Source organism: Perca fluviatilis, chromosome 8 (assembly GCF_010015445.1).
Source record: "Perca fluviatilis chromosome 8, GENO_Pfluv_1.0, whole genome shotgun sequence".
Classification (NCBI taxonomy): domain Eukaryota; kingdom Metazoa; phylum Chordata; class Actinopteri; order Perciformes; family Percidae; genus Perca; species Perca fluviatilis.
The window spans coordinates 19,136,251-19,156,663 of NC_053119.1; the positions used below are offsets into that span (position 1 = coordinate 19,136,251).

General features: G+C 39.2%; 2 protein-coding genes across 3 annotated transcripts; one reads left to right on the forward strand and one right to left on the reverse strand.

Annotated features, from left to right (window-relative positions):
* Nucleotides 1-720: 720 nt before the first annotated feature.
* Nucleotides 721-2,915, reverse strand: fancf (FA complementation group F). The gene is made up of 2 exons (XM_039808752.1): nucleotides 2,834-2,915; nucleotides 721-2,505 (listed from the first exon to the last, which is right to left on the reverse strand). The coding sequence occupies exon 2, from the start codon at nucleotides 2,449-2,451 to the stop codon at nucleotides 1,435-1,437; it is 1,017 nt and encodes a 338-aa protein (XP_039664686.1). The 5' UTR covers nucleotides 2,452-2,505; nucleotides 2,834-2,915; the 3' UTR covers nucleotides 721-1,434.
* A 1,163-nt stretch (nucleotides 2,916-4,078) lies between these two features.
* Nucleotides 4,079-20,217, forward strand: LOC120564075 (growth arrest-specific protein 2). 2 transcript variants are annotated; one of them, XM_039808753.1, is made up of 8 exons: nucleotides 4,079-4,299; nucleotides 6,671-6,832; nucleotides 9,499-9,629; nucleotides 12,782-12,923; nucleotides 14,139-14,202; nucleotides 14,309-14,519; nucleotides 14,605-14,712; nucleotides 18,817-20,217. In XM_039808753.1, the coding sequence occupies exons 2-8, from the start codon at nucleotides 6,688-6,690 to the stop codon at nucleotides 19,024-19,026; spliced, it is 1,011 nt and encodes a 336-aa protein (XP_039664687.1). In that variant the 5' UTR covers nucleotides 4,079-4,299; nucleotides 6,671-6,687; the 3' UTR covers nucleotides 19,027-20,217. The 2 variants fall into 2 exon arrangements, with proteins under 2 accessions (XP_039664687.1, XP_039664688.1); XM_039808754.1 differs by having other exon boundaries at nucleotides 4,079-4,271.
* The last annotated feature ends 196 nt before the right edge of the window (nucleotides 20,218-20,413 follow it).

Here is a 20,413-nt window from a genome sequence, read left to right on the forward strand (position 1 = left end):
CCATGTCTGTCTCAACGTGAATTGCTTTCATGGCGTGTTAAACGAGCCGTGGTCGTGTTGGTGTTTCCTTCCGTACGGCGGCCGGGTCTCTAATCCGCTGTCTGCCAGAGTTATGTCACACACAGCTATTGTGGAGGGTTTGATTGAAGACGCCTGGTCTGACTAACTGATCCCTCGCCGCAGAGCTGCTCTGACACGGGAGAGGTCTGAAATGTGTGAATTGGCAGTCGAGTCACATGACTGGCATCAAGCCAATAAAAATGTTTAGATTCAGAGGGAGTGCAGCTTTGTGGTGAAGAGGCAATAGTGACAGATGGTGTGTGAGAAAGTGAAAATGATTTTAGGTGGGCACAGTAGAAAAGGGTAAATTGGATCACACAATGCTTTTGCTTTTTTTGTAATTTCTTTATAGCCCCCTGTCCATTTAAAGTCATTTCTAGACCCTCATAAATAAGCAGCTACCAAATTATTTTTAAAACAGCACATCTATAATATATTTGGTAGAAAGGGGGGGATTTATGATGCTATAAATGAAGAAGACTTGAATCTCCAGAGACCAATTTAAAAAGTGTAAACTATTCACTGCCTGACAATTACTCAATTTAATTCAGTCAGATCACGTGCTGCTACTGATGACAAGGCAGCATGAGATGATACCATCTGTCCAAACCAGTCTATGGGCCAAACCTTGTAAGCTGTGCATTATTAACAAATATCCAGTTGTATTGAGATTTTTTTTATCTATTAATTCCATTATTACAAAGTACATGGAATACAAAAAATATTTAAGCTATACTGTGAAAGAGACAGGGTAGTGCAATGTATTTTAAGGCTTCCAGATCCACTAAAGTGAGCATTTTAGAATATTGACACACATTTTTTAATCATATTTCCATCCTGTAAATGTATCCAGTATGTTCTGCTTTTGATTCTCATTATATTTCACAAGTTGAAACAAATGCAACATAAAGAGTCAATAATTTAAATAACAAAAGAAAAAAAACTCTCTGAACGACTGGCTAATATTTAAGAGTTGTGTGCTTTTTATGTGTACTTTGCACTGAAAAGACAGTTTTTGCGATACAAATACTTATGATTCCTGAGTTTTGGTACCGACAGTACTTTTCATTTCACACAACAATTTTGCCTAATCAAAATATAAACAAAATTGGAAACTGAACTGAAACTGTCTGATTAGAAGTAAATGTGAATCTGAGCGAGCATCTGATGCCAGCTTTTAGTCATTGACAGCTTCCAATAATTTGTGATATCGTCAAATTTTGTTTGGTATGAAAAAGTTTTGAGGTTTAATACCTACCCCCGGTAAAGCATTGCATATAGATATAAAACAGACTACATTTGTTTATATATTGCATTACAATCGGCTACATTTCAGCATTTCTTCCATCTCCAAAGAAAGCACATGACTGACAGTCACTTGTTTAATGCTGACAGGAGGTCTCCCCACACACTCAGACCTCTGACATCAAAGTCCCCATCAGAAACTTTCAAAGCATTTAGCTCTTTTTCTACATCCTCCCTCAGAGAGGGACAGGCCTCAAACATGGCCAGAAAGTGCTCAGTCAGTCTCTGGAAGGACACAGTTTGGTTTGTGCTAGTTTGAGCCCATTCACCCTCACTTATGCTGTATTCCATATCAGAGGCCCACTTTTTCAGCACATCGCAGTATGCATCTCTAAATTTCAGGTGTTCTTTGGCCAGGTCTTTAATAAGTGTAGTAGGCAATGCAGAACACATGTGCTGCAGAACATTGTGCTCTTTCTGCAGCCAGTCCAAAAGAAAATCCTGTGAAGCAGTTTGTGCAGCAGAGTTTTTCGTTGTCAGCAGAGCCGCCGCGATGATCAGACAGAAATGTCCTGCTGCTCCTTCACATCCCTGGAGGACAGAGTCTACAATATGCTCTGTCTGGCAGGCTTCAGTGCCTTGGCTCAGCAGAGCACCCAACCTCTCCATCAGCATCACCCCCTGCACCTCAGCATCAGCACCAATAGCTGACAAGTCTGTGAGAGGACTTAGGACTTTACAAGCAGATTTGCATTGAATAATGTGGCTGCAGAAGCCAGAAACATCCTGATACTCACTCTGCTTGGTAGTGTCAAAGAGTATCTTCATGATGGAGATGGGCAGCTCAGGATTTTTCAACAGCCCAACAAGCAACAAGTGCTGACACCGGGAGATGTCCGAGAAAGAGACTTCTGTGTATTCAGGGAAAACAGCTCGCAAACTTTGATTTGTGAGCTGCAGCTGCTTCTCCATAGTCTTCCTTATGACAGGGTTATTGTGAAACCTGGAAAAGAGGTGTTCGCAGTACCGTGCCCAGTGAAAAGCTCTGGACAGAGTTTGTTTATCCCACTGCTCCACCACACCGCTCTGCGCCGCCACGGCCAGAAGCTCCGCCGTGCTCGTCAAGTTTTTCAGCACCGCCTCCATGTGGCGCTCTCTGCGTTCACAGTTCAGCCTCTGAGCGCCGGTGGTGGCCGCTCACTGTGGAGGAAAGACACAACTTAGCTAGCTAGCTAAATATTCACCCAAACGGTCTGACCCGGAAAAACTGCTAAACGTTACTGAGCTAGCTAGCGGGTTAGCAACAGTGTATATATCTATGACAACAGGTCAGCTAGCTAGCTAACAGTTAGATTCGAATAACAGAAGTCAACGTTAAACAAGACTTCCGGTGGCACGTTTTAAAACAAAATCCGTTTTAACGAATGGTATCCAGTCCAGCGTTAACGTTACACACAAAAGAGAGTATGGCACACTATTAATGGAATATTTTGTAAGAATTAACATAGTTGCTTGCTGTTGTACTCACTTGTCTTGTTTTCTTTTCTCTGGTCCGCCTGCCGCTGTTACCACTGCGCATGCGTTCTTGAGTGCTAAATTTTGGCCAATTTATTTTCCTTCAAAATAAAAGCCACCGACTAACTTACTGCCACAATAGTAATAATAATAATAATAATAATAATAATCATAATAATCATCATAATAATCATAATAATAATCGTATTACAATAATTACAATATGCCGAATTTAGGTATGAAGCGAAACACACATTGGGATTTTGTCATTTTGTTTTTATGTTTTAATGTTTATAATAACTATATTTATGTAATACATCTCTGCAATACTACAAAAGCAAAACCCATCTAACTAGGATTAGAGAAAAAACTTTCATTCAAGCATTTTTGACAACATTCATAATGTATGTTTTTGGTATTGTGTCTGCTTCATGATGATTTATTTATACGACTACAAAACTGTCATTCAAATTCAGTAGTATTTATTCACAAAATTGTAGATTTGACATCGTCAGGATCTTTCAGCTGGATCCGATTACATATGGGCCAGCGGTGGAATGTAACAAAGTTTGAGGTGGCCTACTACTTTACTTGAGTCTTTTCTTTTCATGCCACTTTCTTCTTCTACTCCACTACATTTCATAGGGAAATATTGTACTTTTTACTCTACTACATTAATCTGACAGCTTTTGTTACTAGTTACTTTACAAATTAAGATTTTTGCAAACAAAATACATGTATAAAATGGAGTCAGTATAAAATGTGATGTGTTATTATATATTAAACTACCCAACAATATGCCTACAAGTACAGCTGACGATAAACACATAGTTCTAAAATGTGAGGATTGTTTTGCATTGAGCAGCCTACTTTTACTTTTAATACTGAGTAGCCTACACTTTCCTGATGATACTTACATACTTTTACTAACATTTTCAATGCAGGACTTTTACTTGTAACTAGAGTATATTTACAGTGTGCTAGTAGGTTACTTTTACTTAAGTAAATTATCGGAATAAGCTACTTCTTCCACCAGTGACATGGGCACACACGGACAAAAATGAATCCATTAAATCAGTGTATCGAAGGATTTACTTTTCGAGCTGACCTGCTGAATTCTGTCCAGAAATGTCATATTGAGGCAACACAAAGCGGAGAGAAGAGGGAGGCACTGCCAGCAGGATCAAACTTCCCTCCCATTAGCAGCAGCAGCAGCAGCAGCAGCAGCAGCGTGCTGTGTGTGTGTGTGTGTGTGTGTGTGTGTGTGTGTGTGTGTGTGTGTGTGTGTGTGTTGTGTGTGTGTGTGTGGTCAAATCCTTGTGCAAATGCGCAGCGAGAAAGACCTCCCCGGTCCACATTGGTTCAGTGTTTGGAGGCTATAACCTGTGGGTCGGTGCACCGCGCTGAAAAGCATGAAAAGTGGGATCCAGCAGCTCAAGAGTGAGAGAAAGGTGCGCACCAAAGAACTGAACCCTCAGGGTGAGCACAGATAATACGCTTTTATTTGGCTTCCCTATTGCAAAATGCATGTCAGTCTTTTGAATTTCTTTATGCATATTTTAGGTTGGGGGCTGTAACTTGTGTAACTTTATAGCTCCTTGCATGGGATGTGCGCTTAATGTCATATATTCTATAGCCAACTTAAAAGTGGGACTCAGTGAAGTCTTACTTCTGGACAACAGGCTGTTCTTGCTTTTTATATTTCTCTCAAAAGTAATTCAAGGCATCTTTAATTACACAGAATCTGACATATTTTCCTCACTTGCAGCTCTCAGTAATTTCGTTGGTTTTAATTAGTGGGTGCTCTGCAGTATTTCAGTCATAACTCATCAGGCGTCCTCCTTTTATCCTATTTCCAGAGTGATTACATGTCTGTTGTGGCTGTTTTTATTTGTGACCATTGTTGTAAAGAAGGAGACAGCTTTAAAATCCTATAACAGTTGTAAATGAAATGTGCTGCAGAGTGTTTGAAGAGGCCAATGAAACGCAATCCAAAAACAATTTATTGCACTAAATTCCAACAACATATCTGTATGGTGCAGGAATAAGTCAGTTGTGTGTTTGAAATGCAGTTTGTTGATGGTGAAAATGTTTACAACACAGGGGTCTTTAAATGCAGGCCTGAGGCTGCCTATAATATTTTTAAATTAGTCTTTAATAAATCAGTGCAAGATCACAGCTAAGAATTTATGACACTGGTGCACTAATAAACACAAGAACAGTTATTGGAATGTGTGCTATGATTTTGTGGATATACAAACAAACGTGCTGTAGGCGTATTGTACAGTTTAATGTTAGATCCTAAATGAAAATATTCTGCTTTTGTTGATATTTTCTGCAAGAGACTTTGTACTTTACTGACCACAGTTGATGATTACAATTTGATGCTTGAAAACAACACTGACTCACAACACACACACTACTTATCTGCAGTAGAAACATGCTGAGTTCTCTTGTTTAAATGGTCAACTCAGCCTCAAGATCAGTTTACTGTTTTACAGTAGAGGAGAAATGCATGAAGAGCGGCGAGGGTGAAGACAGAGCCACTCTTGTTTTTTTTCTAATTGATGTGATTCAGTAGTCATAATTCCCATCCATATGCCTGTCCTGGAGCGATTTGCAGCCAACTGTGGTAGGTTATGATGGCTTTACTAAAGTCATGAGGCTTTTCAGACTGAGAAATGTAATATTTGTTTATCTCTGTATAATCTAATATATCTGGGCTATGTTGATGTTTTTCTGATTCTAAAGCTGAGCCTTTAATGTCAGATTCTGAATCTGATTCTGAAAAATAACATCACATAGATGCCCATTGACAGATATGTCAAATACATGTGTTTTTATTGACACTAGTGAATGGGTTGTATGAATGGGCCTTGTACTGTGAGACATGAGATGTTGTCCCAGTGCCCTTGTTCTGTCTGTCAGCCTACACCACAGTGGACTGTGGGAATGTAGCACCTGTGTGTGAGTGCTGCGCTCCAGAGTTTAGTGTGTGTACGCAACGAGGAACTCTTGTCTTCAGGAAGATAAGACGACCTTGGTTGGACATCAAGGTCCTGATGTCCAGTGTGGCACCACAGTGTGATTTGGTTACAGCCAACTCTAGAGGGACCTTGAAATGTTACACAGCTTTAAAGGTCAGATTCCTCACATTGTGTTACACTCCCTCGGTATTCAGAGGACATTTTCAGCCATCACAGACTATGAACTTATTGTTCATGGCAGCTTAGTTCAGGTGTTGTTGTCAGTTACTCACTTGTCTCAGAAGCAAATCCACTAATGGAGTGACACTGGATTGAGATGTGAAAGATTTTCACATTATAGCTCAGACGGTGAACGCTTGGCACACTGTAGCACCATATTGGAAAAGTCTGTTAGAAATGTGTCATTTACTCATTGACTTCACTTTGCAGGCAGTGAGTAGCTGTTAAATGTCACTCTGAATATTGATGTCAAATGCAGTCTCTCCTACAGGCTGTGATGTCAGGTCTGCTGCAGTGTCTGCTGGATTGGATTGATTAGGACTCTATGATAGACTGTATCTGTAATCTGAAGGAGCTCTTTATTTGTGTCTGCTGTATGTTGAATAATGGAGACACATGGTCTGAAAAATGCCCATGGACATTTATAAGACATTATAAGATTCACATATGAAGTATTACTTGCAGATCTGCTGTATTGTATTACACAAATGTTACTTGTTACTTAATGTGTGCATTTCCATATTGATTTCCTATATACAGTACATATAGAAACTGAGGTCCTCTTTGCAGACTCACATTGAAGGTTAACATTGTGTCTCTGTCTGTGTCGTCTTTGTGTGTCTTGTCCTCCTCTCCTTCCTCAGGACGTCAATAGGGAACCATGTGCAGCTCCCTGAGCCCCAAACAGCCCAGTGGCCCCGGCCTCACAGATATGCAGCAGTATCACCAGTGGCTGGCCAGTCGACATGAAGCCAGTCTGCTGCCCATGAAGGAAGACCTGGCCCTGTGGCTCACTAATATTCTTGGTAGGAAACTCTTTAGCAACACATAAATGCATGGCACATCTGACTACATACTAATAATTCTGCCTTCGTAAATACCTTTGCTACTCAATCTAAAATTTATGTTAATGGAAACTGTAGATCATAAGTCAGCATCAGGGTTATATCAGTGTATATATTAGACTAAATGATATAGGCTCAGTTCAATTAGCAGTAAAACATTGATTTACATCGAGAAATTGGGCCTATGTGGTGTTCAAATGTTTACTTTAATCTGTAATTTGTTGTAAACAGGTTTTCTTGGAAGAATATCTTGCAATACACATGCTTTAAAATAGTTATATTTCGTATTGTTGCACTATAGTGCCTCAATTATCCTTTCCCACAACTTGGTGCTGAGTCATTTAACACCCTGTCCTAGAAATAGCTTGGCTTTGAATTTCCTCATCTTCAACATGAATTGACCTGGCATTGCTGCTGTAAACACCTTTTGCAGGGGACTGGAATCAATCTGATCCTCATTACACACTATTTTAAAGTCAGTAGAATGTGTGAACCAGTTTCCCTGTTCACACACTCTCCCATAGATTTTCCTTAATTGAATAATGGCTGTCATTAAGAGTTCTCGAATAATGCATAGCCATAAGCAGCAGAGGGAACATCAGTAGAAGCTTTGTGCAAGGCTGCTATTGCATAATAAATCACCCTGTGCAGTGTACTTCTTCAACAGTGAAGTTACAAAACAAATGCATAAGGCACTCTGAGGATCTGATTTGAATTAAGTGACTTTCATTTACAGTAATTTGGTGTATGCATTAAATTAACTTTCAGGTTAACACATGACAAACTCAGTATGGTTTATATGAGCATGGGGAAATGCCAATTTGCATATTTAACTGTGACACCAGTAAGCAACTAGTGCGTTTCGGTAACACTTTACTTGAAGGTATCTACATTACAAGAGTGACATGACACTGTCATGAACACCTGACAGTGTCATGACACAGTCAGAACCCTAACCCTAACCCTAACCATAACCATAACCATAACCATAACCATAACCATAACCATAACCATAACCATAACTTGTCATGACAAAAAACAAATGACACTTACTAAAAGAAGTGTTATTTCATAAACGTTTATGACTTGTTTATAATGTTTATGACATGTTCATGACAGTGTCATGTCACTCTTATGTAGATACCTTCAAGTAAAGTGTAACCGGCGTTTCTTCAAAATTTGCTTTTGAGGGGCGACCTCTATCTCACCCAGTAAGAGCGTTCGCCCCATGTTGGCTGAGTCCTGCAGCGGCGCAGGGTTCGAATCCGACCTGCTGCCATTTGCTGCGTGAAATCCCCCATCTCTCTCCCCCTTTCATGTCCATCCACTTTCAAAATAAAGGGAAAAGCCCCAAAAAATAATATTAAAAAAAATAAAGTTGCTTTTGAAATACAGTATGTGTAGCTGCACTTAATATGGTTAAGTTCATTCCCCCATTGTCTGTGAGTTACTCCATGGAACACCCTGCAGACTGTACACAGTCCCACAATATTTTTTTCAAATCAACTGAATGCCAGTATAGTTCCTGAAACTGACTTCTGTCTGTGTGTGAACAACTTAAAACAACGTTAGTATCTCCCCTGTTATCTCTGGCGGTCTGTGTGTTTGCACTGAAACCTTCTGAGATAGAAACCTCTGGGCTGCTGTGGTGAGGAATTAAGTACCAAAAAAGATGAGCATCCACATGTTTGAATGTCCAACCAGTTTGTTGGTTTAACCCACGTCCTGAGTGTTCAGCACCTTAACATTGTAAGAAAGAAGCGTCTGATATGCTAGCAGGGTTTATAGTTTTCAGATGGGAGGAGCAGTGCGGCATAACGAGTCCACTGATTGAGTGGGAGCTGGATGCTTTGTTATACTGATGAGTCATATTGCTGTTGTGATGGGGTTAAAGGAACTGAGCAATTTATAGGAGTGAGTATTTGAGTTGAAATGTTTCTCTCAGAGGCCTCTGGAATATATTTTCCTCACATAGCGAGGAGCGAGGGAGAGTTTGAGCTTATAAGACAGGAGCTCCCTGAGTATTTCTCAAGATTTCAATCTCTCTTCTGTGGGCTCAATTACAACATTTGGAACTCATTAAATGTCAAAACCCCCAGACCCCTCCTCCTATAAGAAACAGAAAAGGGATTTTTTTTTTTTTTTTAAATCTCTGCAGTTTCTTTCCACAGACACCCCCCTGCCACCACCTCCTATTCACAATGATCTAACTATGAAGGAATGGTCCTCTGGAAGTCAGTCAACTGGACACCATATGTTGATCACCAATCTATCTCTGCAACTGTGCAGGATAATGAGGCATAATGTGCACAATCAGATGCCCCCTTTTCATGTGATCTTGTCTTTGCCACCCCACGGTGTACTACCAGAAATCACCCCTAGATTCCCCCAAGTCATGTTGTAAAATGTGCATATTTGGCTTCTGCAGAGCTGCCTAAACCCAGCAGCACTGCCAAGCTCAATCAGTCAAGCAGTTTCTGAGAGTCAATAACATTGCATCAAGTTCAGCTTCAACTGGGAATGGACTGGAGAATACATTTAATTTACTTGAACTTTATTTTAAAATGAGCATTTCTTGTTGAATTTATTGCTGGATTCTCTGCTTTCTTTATGTGTCCCCTGGTCAGGTCTGGAAATCACAGCTGAGAGCTTTATGGATCGCTTAGACAATGGCTTCCTGCTGTGCCAGCTGGCTGAGACACTACAGGAGAAGTTCAGGCAAAGTAATGGAGACCTGCCTGCCTCTGGCAACAGCAAGGTACAGAGAAACCTAAGGATTACAGTAGTCTGGCCTGATGACGGTTACAGTGTAAACACTAATGTGGAAGCCAAATCTTCGCTGAAAGTATTCCTGGATTGACTGAGTTTAAATGATTTGACGGAGGATTGATTCTGAGAGGGGAGAGTAACTTTTATTAGATCATTTTGATTGACAATCATTATGGTCTCAACTATTTGAACAATCCTGCTGCTTGATTAGAAAAAAGTGAAATCCAGACATACTACTGTAAGAAATACATGTTTTTTTTTGTTTACTCAAATCCATGTTTAGTTTTGCCACATAAATTATGAACCATACTGATTATGGGTTATGGGACCAGACTGCTTGAAGACAACAGTATTGAAGTGTTATTGACTCTCCCTGAGACAGGAAACAGCACAACCCTGATATCAGGTTGCCCTTAATAATCAATTAAAGCTACACTTATAGAGTCCCTCCCATCTAAAAAAAAAATGTATATTATAACCTTTGGAGAGTACCACAGACACACACTGAGAAAACATAAAAATGGTAAATAACATTATATTTGATATCCACCCTGTCCATACTGTAGATATTACTTGTTGATTGGTTTTGTCAGCTCAGCAGCGACCATCCCAACTTTGCAAGGAGCTCCATAATTTCAGAAATCAGCGTGCAAAGGGTGGGATGGGGGATGGGGCCTGAAGCCTTCAGCAGGGCCAAAAAAAAAAAAAAACACTGGCAAGGACACATTAACTGATGGGGCCCCACATCCCCTGTGAGAATTGGCAGAACTATGTTAAATGTTCATTTCTTGTAAGCCTTGAGTGAGGGTTTAATTAATTTTATAAGATTAAAGGGTTACCTTGCAAGTCGAGATCATATATTTTACTGGGTCAGTGCTCAAGAAAACAAACTGAGTGGCACAAATCCTTAGATTGTATCAGCTTCTGAGCTACTGCAAGAATGTTTGGTGTGTTCAGCCTATTACTGACAAATTAAAGGAAAAAATATTGTTTATATATTTCCACTTGTGTCTAGTCTGTAGACGTCCATACAGACATCCTACAGTATTAAGCACATTTGTGTTGAGTTTTGACTAAAAGTTTTTTTGATTAGTAGTCCAGAGGGACCGAAATGTTAAAAAATGGCGATGCTATAGCAAGAGCAGAGAGGGGGATTTAACTTTTTTCCAATTTGTGATATTTTCCAACGTACCTGCACAAAAGAATTGTTGGATATGCAAATTGTTTCTTCGAAAAAATTGCCTTTAAACCTGAAATTTAGAGGTTAAAAAAATACAACTGCTTCTGTCTCTAGTGCTGAATATGACAAAAGCATTATCTTGCAGACATGAATCCTTATTTTTTAATATATGTAGTGACTATTAGGTATCTATACTTACTTACACATTGAACTGACATCTGGTGCTCAGTGGGACAGAGGGAAACACTGATTAGTTTCTGTTCAGAGAAAAGGAAGCAAAATACTCTTTTGTTGGCTCTTGAGTGAGAGTTGTTGATGTTTGCACTGAGGCATTACTGTGCTGATGACGGTAAGTCTCCTGATCTCAGTGTGAGTGTAGCTGCACAGATGTGAGGAAATGCTTGAGGTCAGTGACCGTGGGACAGCAGAGGATCTACTGAAATAGAGAAGCCTATTGATCATGGAGGTCAACACACAGAGAGAGTCCTGAGGCAGATTAAAAAAGAGAGAAAGTGGTCTACTCTGACCTTTACAATCAAACAAATGTTTTTTAGTGTATAGCTACTTGCAGCTCACATTAAGCGCTTTCAGTTGAATGAGCCATGAAAGATTAATCATGTTCTCCATGCCTGATACACTGGAATTCATCTTATGTCATTTTAAATGTATGATTCATATCAAACAATTGTTACTTTATCAGCGTATCATGGCATTTTATACGCTGTGGTTGTTTACTCTTATATTTGACCACATTAAAGAGAACTTTCATCGGCTTTAAAGCTCATTATAAGTTGTGTGTGGAGTGGGACTAAGTGATTCCAGCAGAGAGAAACAATAAATCCCTTTGCAGATGCTTGCACATCTTCCCACGTGTTTACATCAATCAATATCAACTGCAGATGCAACTGGAGATACAACATTACAATTTATTACCATACTACCGACACTTAAAGCAAAAGTTTAACATTTTATGAAATATGCTTATTTGCTTTTTTGCTGAGAGTCACATAAGAAGATTGATACCACTCCTTAGATGTAACAGCGGTATGGTCTTCTCATCTAATTCTCAGCAAAAAAGGCAAATCACCGTATTTCCCAAAATGTGAACTATTCCTTTACAGTGTGCATGCACAGCTGTGCAGGTCGATGTGTTGAGAACCTACATAAATCATTTTTAATCTTCCTGAGTGAAAGAAAATGATGTTATATTTAAGCAAAGTACTTCCTTATCCTTATTATTGTTCCCATCTCTCGAAACATAATGGCTTCCAAAGGTTCTGTGCCTTCTGTGCAATTATTAGACATGTAAAGGTGCAGATAATTCAGCAAGCTGCCACAAAAATAACAACAAGCCATTCTGATTGTTAGATCAAACGAAACTGGCAATGTGGTCAACATTATTTCTCTAGGAATGCAAAGTAATTCAACAACAGAAAGGATCCCAGAAAAAGTCAAAAGGAGAGTCTGGAAAGAAAAGAAAAATACCCACAAAAGCCTGAATATTTCCAGCATGAGCTCATTGCACCTTTCTCATAGCACAGACGCACATATCCTGTATAAAACCACAGCGCGGCGCATAAATCTCTCAGAACAGACCGTGTGGGGGCTGAAACCCATAAGCATGTCATTTGATCCCAAATCATAGAAGGCCTGGTAAAGTAGCCCAAGTTTTCTAACCCGCCATCTCCCATATTGATCTGCATGGAAAGGTCCTTTCCTGAGCTGAAACCAGCAGATGGAGAAGAAATCAGTGTAGATAAAAAGTGTGTGGCTCTATGTTTTGATGGAAACTCACAAGTCACCCTGGTGGACGTTTGTTTTCTCTTTGTCAAACACAAAGTAAAAGTTTGTGTTCAGTTCTGTGTCTTAGTACTATTAATCAATTAAAGTTTCTTCATCTAAGGTTAATTTCTGTGTAGCGTACATGAAGACATGGACTGACCCCTCTATGTCTCTGGCAGAGTATCCCCTATCGGAGGATACCATGTCGGCAGAGTGCTCCCTCCGGTTCCTTTTTTGCACGGGACAACACAGCCAACTTCCTGGCCTGGTGTCGTAAGGTTGGAGTTGGCGAAACCTGTCTGTTTGAGTCAGAGGATTTAGGTGAGTGTACTATTTTTCTGCCATAAAAATCAGAACACTAGAAAATCTGAATATTTGACAAACAAGTTAGTCTTTATTCAAGCTTCAGATACAACACAGTCAGCCTCTTTGTCAGACTGGCACTGCCAGGGCATTGGACTCAGATTTCTATCTCCTGTGAATGGTGTGATTGTGCAGGTAGAGTATCACAAAGGTTGGACTGCTTCCCCGTCCTCCCCTCTGAGGCTAAGAGGACTCACATCTCCTCTGACATTCACACAAAGCTCACAAGGGCAGCAGTCTGCTGGGAGCAACTCTACCTGACAATAAGGATGCATGCACAAAATGTCTGGATAAAACAAAGGGAGCACAGGCAGTAGGGTGTGGTGTTAGTGAGAAACTAGGCCAGTGCTATGCAAATGTTTTCCTCAGCCCAGAGTGGGTACATTCTGCTCTCTTCCTCATTCACACACTCACTGTGTTATCTATGTCTCTCTAATCTATTGCAAGGATTTCTTGTGTGTAATGTCACTGAAATATGCTCGCAGTTAAGACATGCCTGGACTGAAATAATCAGATGTACAGTAAGCGACCCTGCCAGGAACAGAAATACCGAGAATATTCATACAATCTGGTAACTTCTGGCTAATGGCTGCTCGACCATCGCTAAGCAATTCCAACTATGCAAATCATTTCTGAAGGCTAAGTCACACACACACAGTAATTCATCAACACTGCGGTGGACATGTAATTGTGATATAAAATGTCAAAACATGTCAAAACAATGAAAAAACAGTAACAGACTTCTTTCTTTCTTTCTTTGTCTCTATCTCTCTCTCTCTTTCTTCTGTTATATCTCTGTATTGATGTATCAGTTTAGCAGTAGATGTAACAACACCAGGTTTGCTCTCATGCAGAGGATATTTTTGTCTATAATGCATGGTGTTGTGTGTCACGTGTAACTTACATCTTGTCTCACTGTCTGGTCATATATTCTGTGAGGTTAAAATAAGCAAGTCTATACATACATGCCACATCTGAACATTATTCATTTTCATTTGATTTGGGATAACCAGGATTGCAGGGGAGAACTTTGAATGCATGAAGTCCATGAGCTCATTTCTGTTTGCATCTTACCATCACTCAGCGACTCATCCTCACTCATTGCCTTTTTCCAGAAACCATACAATGTCTATACTGTAATTCCCCAATGCTAAAACATAATCTCTTCTGTAGTTCTTCATAAGCAGCCACGAGAAGTGTGCCTCTGTCTTTTAGAGTTGGGACGGATAGCATCACGGTATGGTCTTGCTTTTTATATTTTGTCTTTATCTATGATCAATTTACCATATACTTTTTAATACCACACTTATGAAATGACATTACTTGTTGTTTCCTTGGTCTAGCTACAATGTGGAGCCTCCTGGACTTATAAAACTGGAGAAAGAGATTGAACAAGAAGAGAAAGCACCTCCTCCACCTTCATCACCTGTATCCCCAGCTCAGCCCCTTCCTCTATCTCCCTCTTTATCTCCATCCCTGTCTCCTTCTCCATCTCCAACTCCTACCAAAGTCAATTCCAGCAAGAAAAGTACAGGGAAGCAGTTGGATGATGCTGTAAGTTAGCAGTAGTTAACCTCTGCCTCTACTTTTAATATCAAGTGGTAAACATCTGTAATATGTTTATCTTTGTGTGTTACAGGTAAGACATATTGCTGATGATCCCCCCTGCAGATGTCTGAACAGATTCTGTGTAGAGAGACAGTCACAGGGTCGATACCGAGTTGGGGAGAAGATGCTTTTTATCCGGGTGAGTTTATCACGATAAGGTTTAGATGTATGCAGCATCTGGTGTCAGTTTCAACAGCAATAGAAAATAATTATCCAAATTATTTACATAGTTAAACCTAAGAAGAATTATTGTTTCATACTAGCAGTATATCTTCTGTACTTAGGTTACATTTTGAGGTACACATGCATTTTATTTTACTTGCGCTTTAATACATTTTAGAGGCTAAAATTGTGCTTTTTATTCAACTACATTTATTTGACAGCTATAGTTACTGATGACTTCATATTTTACATTCAAATCATATAATCAGCATCATCTGTCCAAGAGCATTAAAAAAGTTAAAATTAGCTCCACTTTGACCAGCACCAACATGAAATGTTATATACACATCAATGTGTAATAAAACACTGACAGGTATCTGCCACGAGTACTTTTACCCACAATACTTTTGCATGTGTTCTGTTACGTACAGTTTGCTAATAATCCTTCTGTACTTTTATTTTTAATGGAGGACTTTCACTTGTAATAGAGGATTTTAACATTGTATAGCTACTTTAATAAAGTAAAGAGTCTGAATACTCCTTCTCCCTACTTTACTTTATATACTGCTAGCTTATTGTCCAACTATGCATCACATTGTTAGAATTAAAAAAAAAATTCTGCAAAGTAATTAGTAACTGCAAATGCTGGATAAATGTAGTTGTAGTTGTTGTAAAAAGTACAACATTGCCCTCTGAAATGTAGTAAAAATACAAAGTGGGTAATAATCAAGCGGAGTGCCTGTGTCTATAAACTTAACTGGACATTCACTTTTTGTGGTTTATCACTCTACTTGTTTTATTTTTGTTGATATATTTTACAACATAAGACAAGGACAGAGGAAAATCCTCACAAAAATGACAAGTTCGCATTTTTTCTCATGAAATGTCACCCATTCTATTCAATTTAAATCAATTTGGGGTTGATAACAATACGGTCTCACAGTGCAGTGCAAAACCCTCTCTATTCACACAGCATATGGCAGTATGTTGATACTTGAGCTGGCTTTGGGATGAAAGTAACCCATTGTGTCTGGAGAGCCCGCCTTTGCTGTGAGGTCTCATTTACTGGTAATGGTATTCCGACAATGTCCATCTTCAGCCAAACATAATGTGGCTCACTGGCTATAAAGGGAAAATAACACCCACACATTTTCATATGATCTGAAGTTATTACTTGGAAAATATTTTACTATGCTTTATCACCCATCCTGGCCATTGCATTAATTACATCTTGTAATCACAATGAATCTATCAGCCCAGGAAATGTTACTCGACTCTCTCTGAGTGGAGGGATAAATGATATTGGAGGAGGATAAATGGAGGTTAACACAGATTATAGAAGTAGCATTGGTCCTCTTCGGATCCTGGTTACTTGGCAACCCACAACCAGGATTCACACCTCTAAGAATGTGATTCATGCTGACGGTATTTTTCTGCTGTGGAGACGTTCAAAAGAGAGTTTACTCTTGGATGTCCTCTGCTGTCAGCCCATTATATTGCAACTACTAATATCATCTCTCAATCAAATCTCCGTTGTTGTAAGGTTTAGATGAACACAGGTGTTTTATTATATTAGTGAAGACAATAAGGCTCTAATTTCCCGCTAGAATAACATAAGATACTGTGTAAAGCGGAATACTTATCATCATTTCATGCCTTTTTGATGACTGAATGCTTCAGTCTTCGCTGTGTTGCTGAGCAACCAAGGACAAATGGTGAGAAGCTCACAGTGTTGGTCCAACGCAGGCTTCAGTATATGGTCTATATTACCTTACATGTCATGACAAGTACAGTTTATTTATAAAGATGAAATCACAAATTTAGTTTTCCTCTTTTATTTCTTCTTTTAGTGTTATTGTTACATACTTAGTTCTATTTTATTGTTTTATCCTATGCTAATTTAAAATATTTGAATATTTGTTTACATATTTTTGTGTGTGTATCGTGGACGGGGGGGCTACAACTGCATTTCATTGTGCAATCCTACATTGTAAAATGACAATAGAGCTGAACCTTGATCTTTACAATCTGTCCAGCATACAACTCCCTGTATGCATAGACCCTTGATTTAGCCTGATCAGCCAGCACTCTTCACAGTCAAAATGCTTTAATTAAAATTCCTTAGATTGTTTTACCCTCCGGCAGCTGCTTCCACTGAAAAGGCGTGAATACAGTAAGGCCTTTTCAGTGTCTGTAGCAGTAGCATGCAGCGCATATAAGAGTCTACTCCACAATTATCTGTACATGACTGAGAGACTGACCTTCTCAGCTCCTGGAATAAATGAGGTGCTTGTAGCCTCAACAAGGGGGCAGAGTAACATCACAGTGTTTGTGAAAAGTGCTGTCCAAGCTCAGCCCCAGGCCTCTGTCCTTCTCTGGGTTGCAGAGGAGGTAGTGGGCTCCAGCAAGGGTCTTGTCCCAAAGCAACCTGATTGAAACCCGTCTGCATCACACAGGTCCATTAAATCTACAGTAACAAAGCCTGAAGGCCTGGTGCTGGTGATTGGAAGCAGTGCCCCACCAGTGCCCTCTTGATTGATTCTTTTAAGAGGCTTATAAATGTTGCATGTTATGTTGCTGGAAGGCAGGAAGCCTCATATCTAGCCAGACTGAGGCGACAATCTCATGTCAGTTTACCCTTTTTATCAAATTATTTAGTTTGGTATTTGTCTGAATCACTCTCCTACTGTTTGTGTTTTTAAAGATAAAATATAGCATCAATCCCAATATTCTTAATAACAACCTGTTTGCTTACTATTTCTTCTGAGAAGGACATTTGGTAAACAAGCTCCTTTTAGTAGAGGTATAATGTTGAGTTAATGAGGTACAGGGGTAATAAGGCTCCATAGTGAGACAGACATGTTTTATGTGCGCAGCCTCTGGGGAATGCGAGTGTCTGAGCATCCAGTATATTAGAGCCTTTTATTTCTTCTTCTCTTTATTATAATTGCCAATGTTGCCTGGTACCCAACCTTAAGAATGTGCCATGTGACAGGTGGCATTATTTTTGAAGCAAATGTTGCAGATTGAACAATTAAAAAACACTGCATAATAATTCCTTGGTTAAACAGAGTGTATAATGTAAAAAGCCATGGTCTGATTCTCAGTCAGTCAGTCAGTCAGTCAGTCAGTCAGACAGTCAACCACTTTGGTCCAGACTGAAATATCTCAACAGCTATTAGATGGACTGCTATGAAATATTGTACAGACCCTCATGGTCCCCAGAGGAGGAATCCTGATGACATTGGTGACTGACTCCTCTAGGCCACCAGCAGGTCAAAGTTTTCACTTATCCAGTGAAATATCTCAACATCTGCAAGATGGATTGGCACAAAGCTTTGTAGTGTCATGGTTCCTTAATGATATATCCAAATCTTTAGAAATCTGCTGACTTCTTCCAGCGCATTTGTGGTTTTGAGTGAAATATCTTAACAACTATTGGATGAATTACCATGGAATTCTGTTCAGACATTCATGCCCTCCTCAAGATTAATTGTAATACCTTTGGTGAATTCCTGCCTTTAGTGCCAATAAAAAATGTGTGTCCAATACTTTGGTTTATGACCAATTATCTGCAATACTAATGTCATTCCTATCAGCCTCAGCTGTGTTTGATGTTAGTTAGCAAATGTTACCATGTTAAATTTAGATGGTGAACATGGCAAACACTATACCTGATTACATTAGCTTGTTAGCATTGTTATTGTGTACATTTATTTCAAAGCATTGCTGTGGCAAAATAATATCACAGTGCCACCAGCCTGGCTGTTCTTCCTTAGTCTTGTTATGTTGTTATGTAATTCCTTACATCATTGTGAGATGAATCAATCATTCGGTTTGTCTGTAGCCTGCTCAACATTAGGCTGGACATCAACCAGTGTGGGGGCTCCAACATCAATCAACAATCTCTGACCTCCAAGCCATGCTTAACTGTTCATTGAACTTCTGCCTGAGAACCAAATCCTCAATCAGTAAATTGACATTAGTCTTATAGAAGGAAGGGCTCAGCAACAACCATGTAAAGCTCTCCTTTGAAATGCCGACATCAGAAGTGACCCTATAATCCTATTTTTTTCTGAAGATGCTGCACAACAAGCATGTGATGGTGCGTGTTGGTGGAGGCTGGGAGACCTTTGAGAGCTACCTGCTGAAACACGACCCATGTCGTATGCTCCAAATCTCCCGGGTGGAGGGTAAGACGTCACCCATCTGCAGCAAGTCCCCCAACATCAAGGACCTCACCCCTGACAGCTACCTGGTGGTGGCGGCCCACTACCGCAGCAAAAAGTGAAGACATGTGACTGAAACCTGCCATGCATAAAAGGACACAGAGGATGACTCTTTACATTGTTAACTCGCTAATGGACGTGGCTATATATCATATCCCTGTTCTTATACATATTATGGCTACAGACACAATAAAATGGATGTTTGTGAGCAGATTAAGCTTGGAATCACACCGGTAGGCCTTAACAATGTGCTTCATTTAGTTTTACAGAACTGAATAATGTGTTAATCATTACAATATAATTGAATTACAATTTAGTTGATCAGGCCTACCTGGCTGTATTTCTACATGTTAAAATTGTTTTCTGAATGAAATTAAGTAAGTGGTGGAGGTTTCAGGGTCCTTAAGAAGCTAGTCTTCCTGGGCAACCTGGTGTATGTGATAGTAGAAAGCAAGTCAACTTTTTCCACGAAGGCAATGTATTGTTTTCCTCCCTTTTTTAATTTGCCATTTGGCTGTTAACTTAATCCTAACTGCCTTACAGTACAATGAATACACAAGTGGCTATATATTTGGCACCTCAAGTTGCAATTTCAACTTTAACTATGACAAGAGAAGAGTAAGTGGAAACTTTTATATATATACTTCTATAGTATTTTTGTAAAACTGCCAAACCTCCACTAGAAACCAAATATTGGTCTTAAAATGTTATGGCTTTCTCTTTATGATGTATTTTTTGTATTAGGCTAAGAAATGAAAGCAATGCTTAGACTGTTTACATGTTAAATAACTATTCTATGAAATGCATTTTTATACTATTATCATTTTAATAATTACCGGTACTCATTATTTGGAAACCTCCTGTTTTATATAATTTCTATTGTAAGAAAATGGACAATCACCTCTACAAGATGCAGTATTTAGTTCATTGATTTATGATTGATAGTAATACAGTAGATTTACTCATACGAGGCTCTGCAATTCTTCAACGTGTTGCATGTTACTGACCCCTAGAGGTAGTGCCACCATTGAGGCTTGATAATCTTGGTTTAGTTTCTTACAATTCATAGATTCATGACATTATCATTCAATGTATTAATTTGTGGAACTTTTCCTCTGGAAAAATTATAAGCAGGTTGGATCAAGATCACTAGCTATGCAAACAGGCTTGTCTGTGAAGCACAACCGTCCAATTTCTGTTACAGATGTAAATTTTCAATAAATTCTCAAAACTTTAATCTTCATAATTCAAAATATCTACTTAGTCTGTAATTATTTTCAGCAGGACTGGGTAACTTTTCTGACTCAAAATCAAAACTTTTGGGAGGAGTATGCTATATATATATATATATATATATATATATATATATATATATATATGCAAGTCTGGAAAAATACTTGGTAAATGTTTAACAGATCAACTGCAACTAAGGGAAGTTCTGTTTTTAGC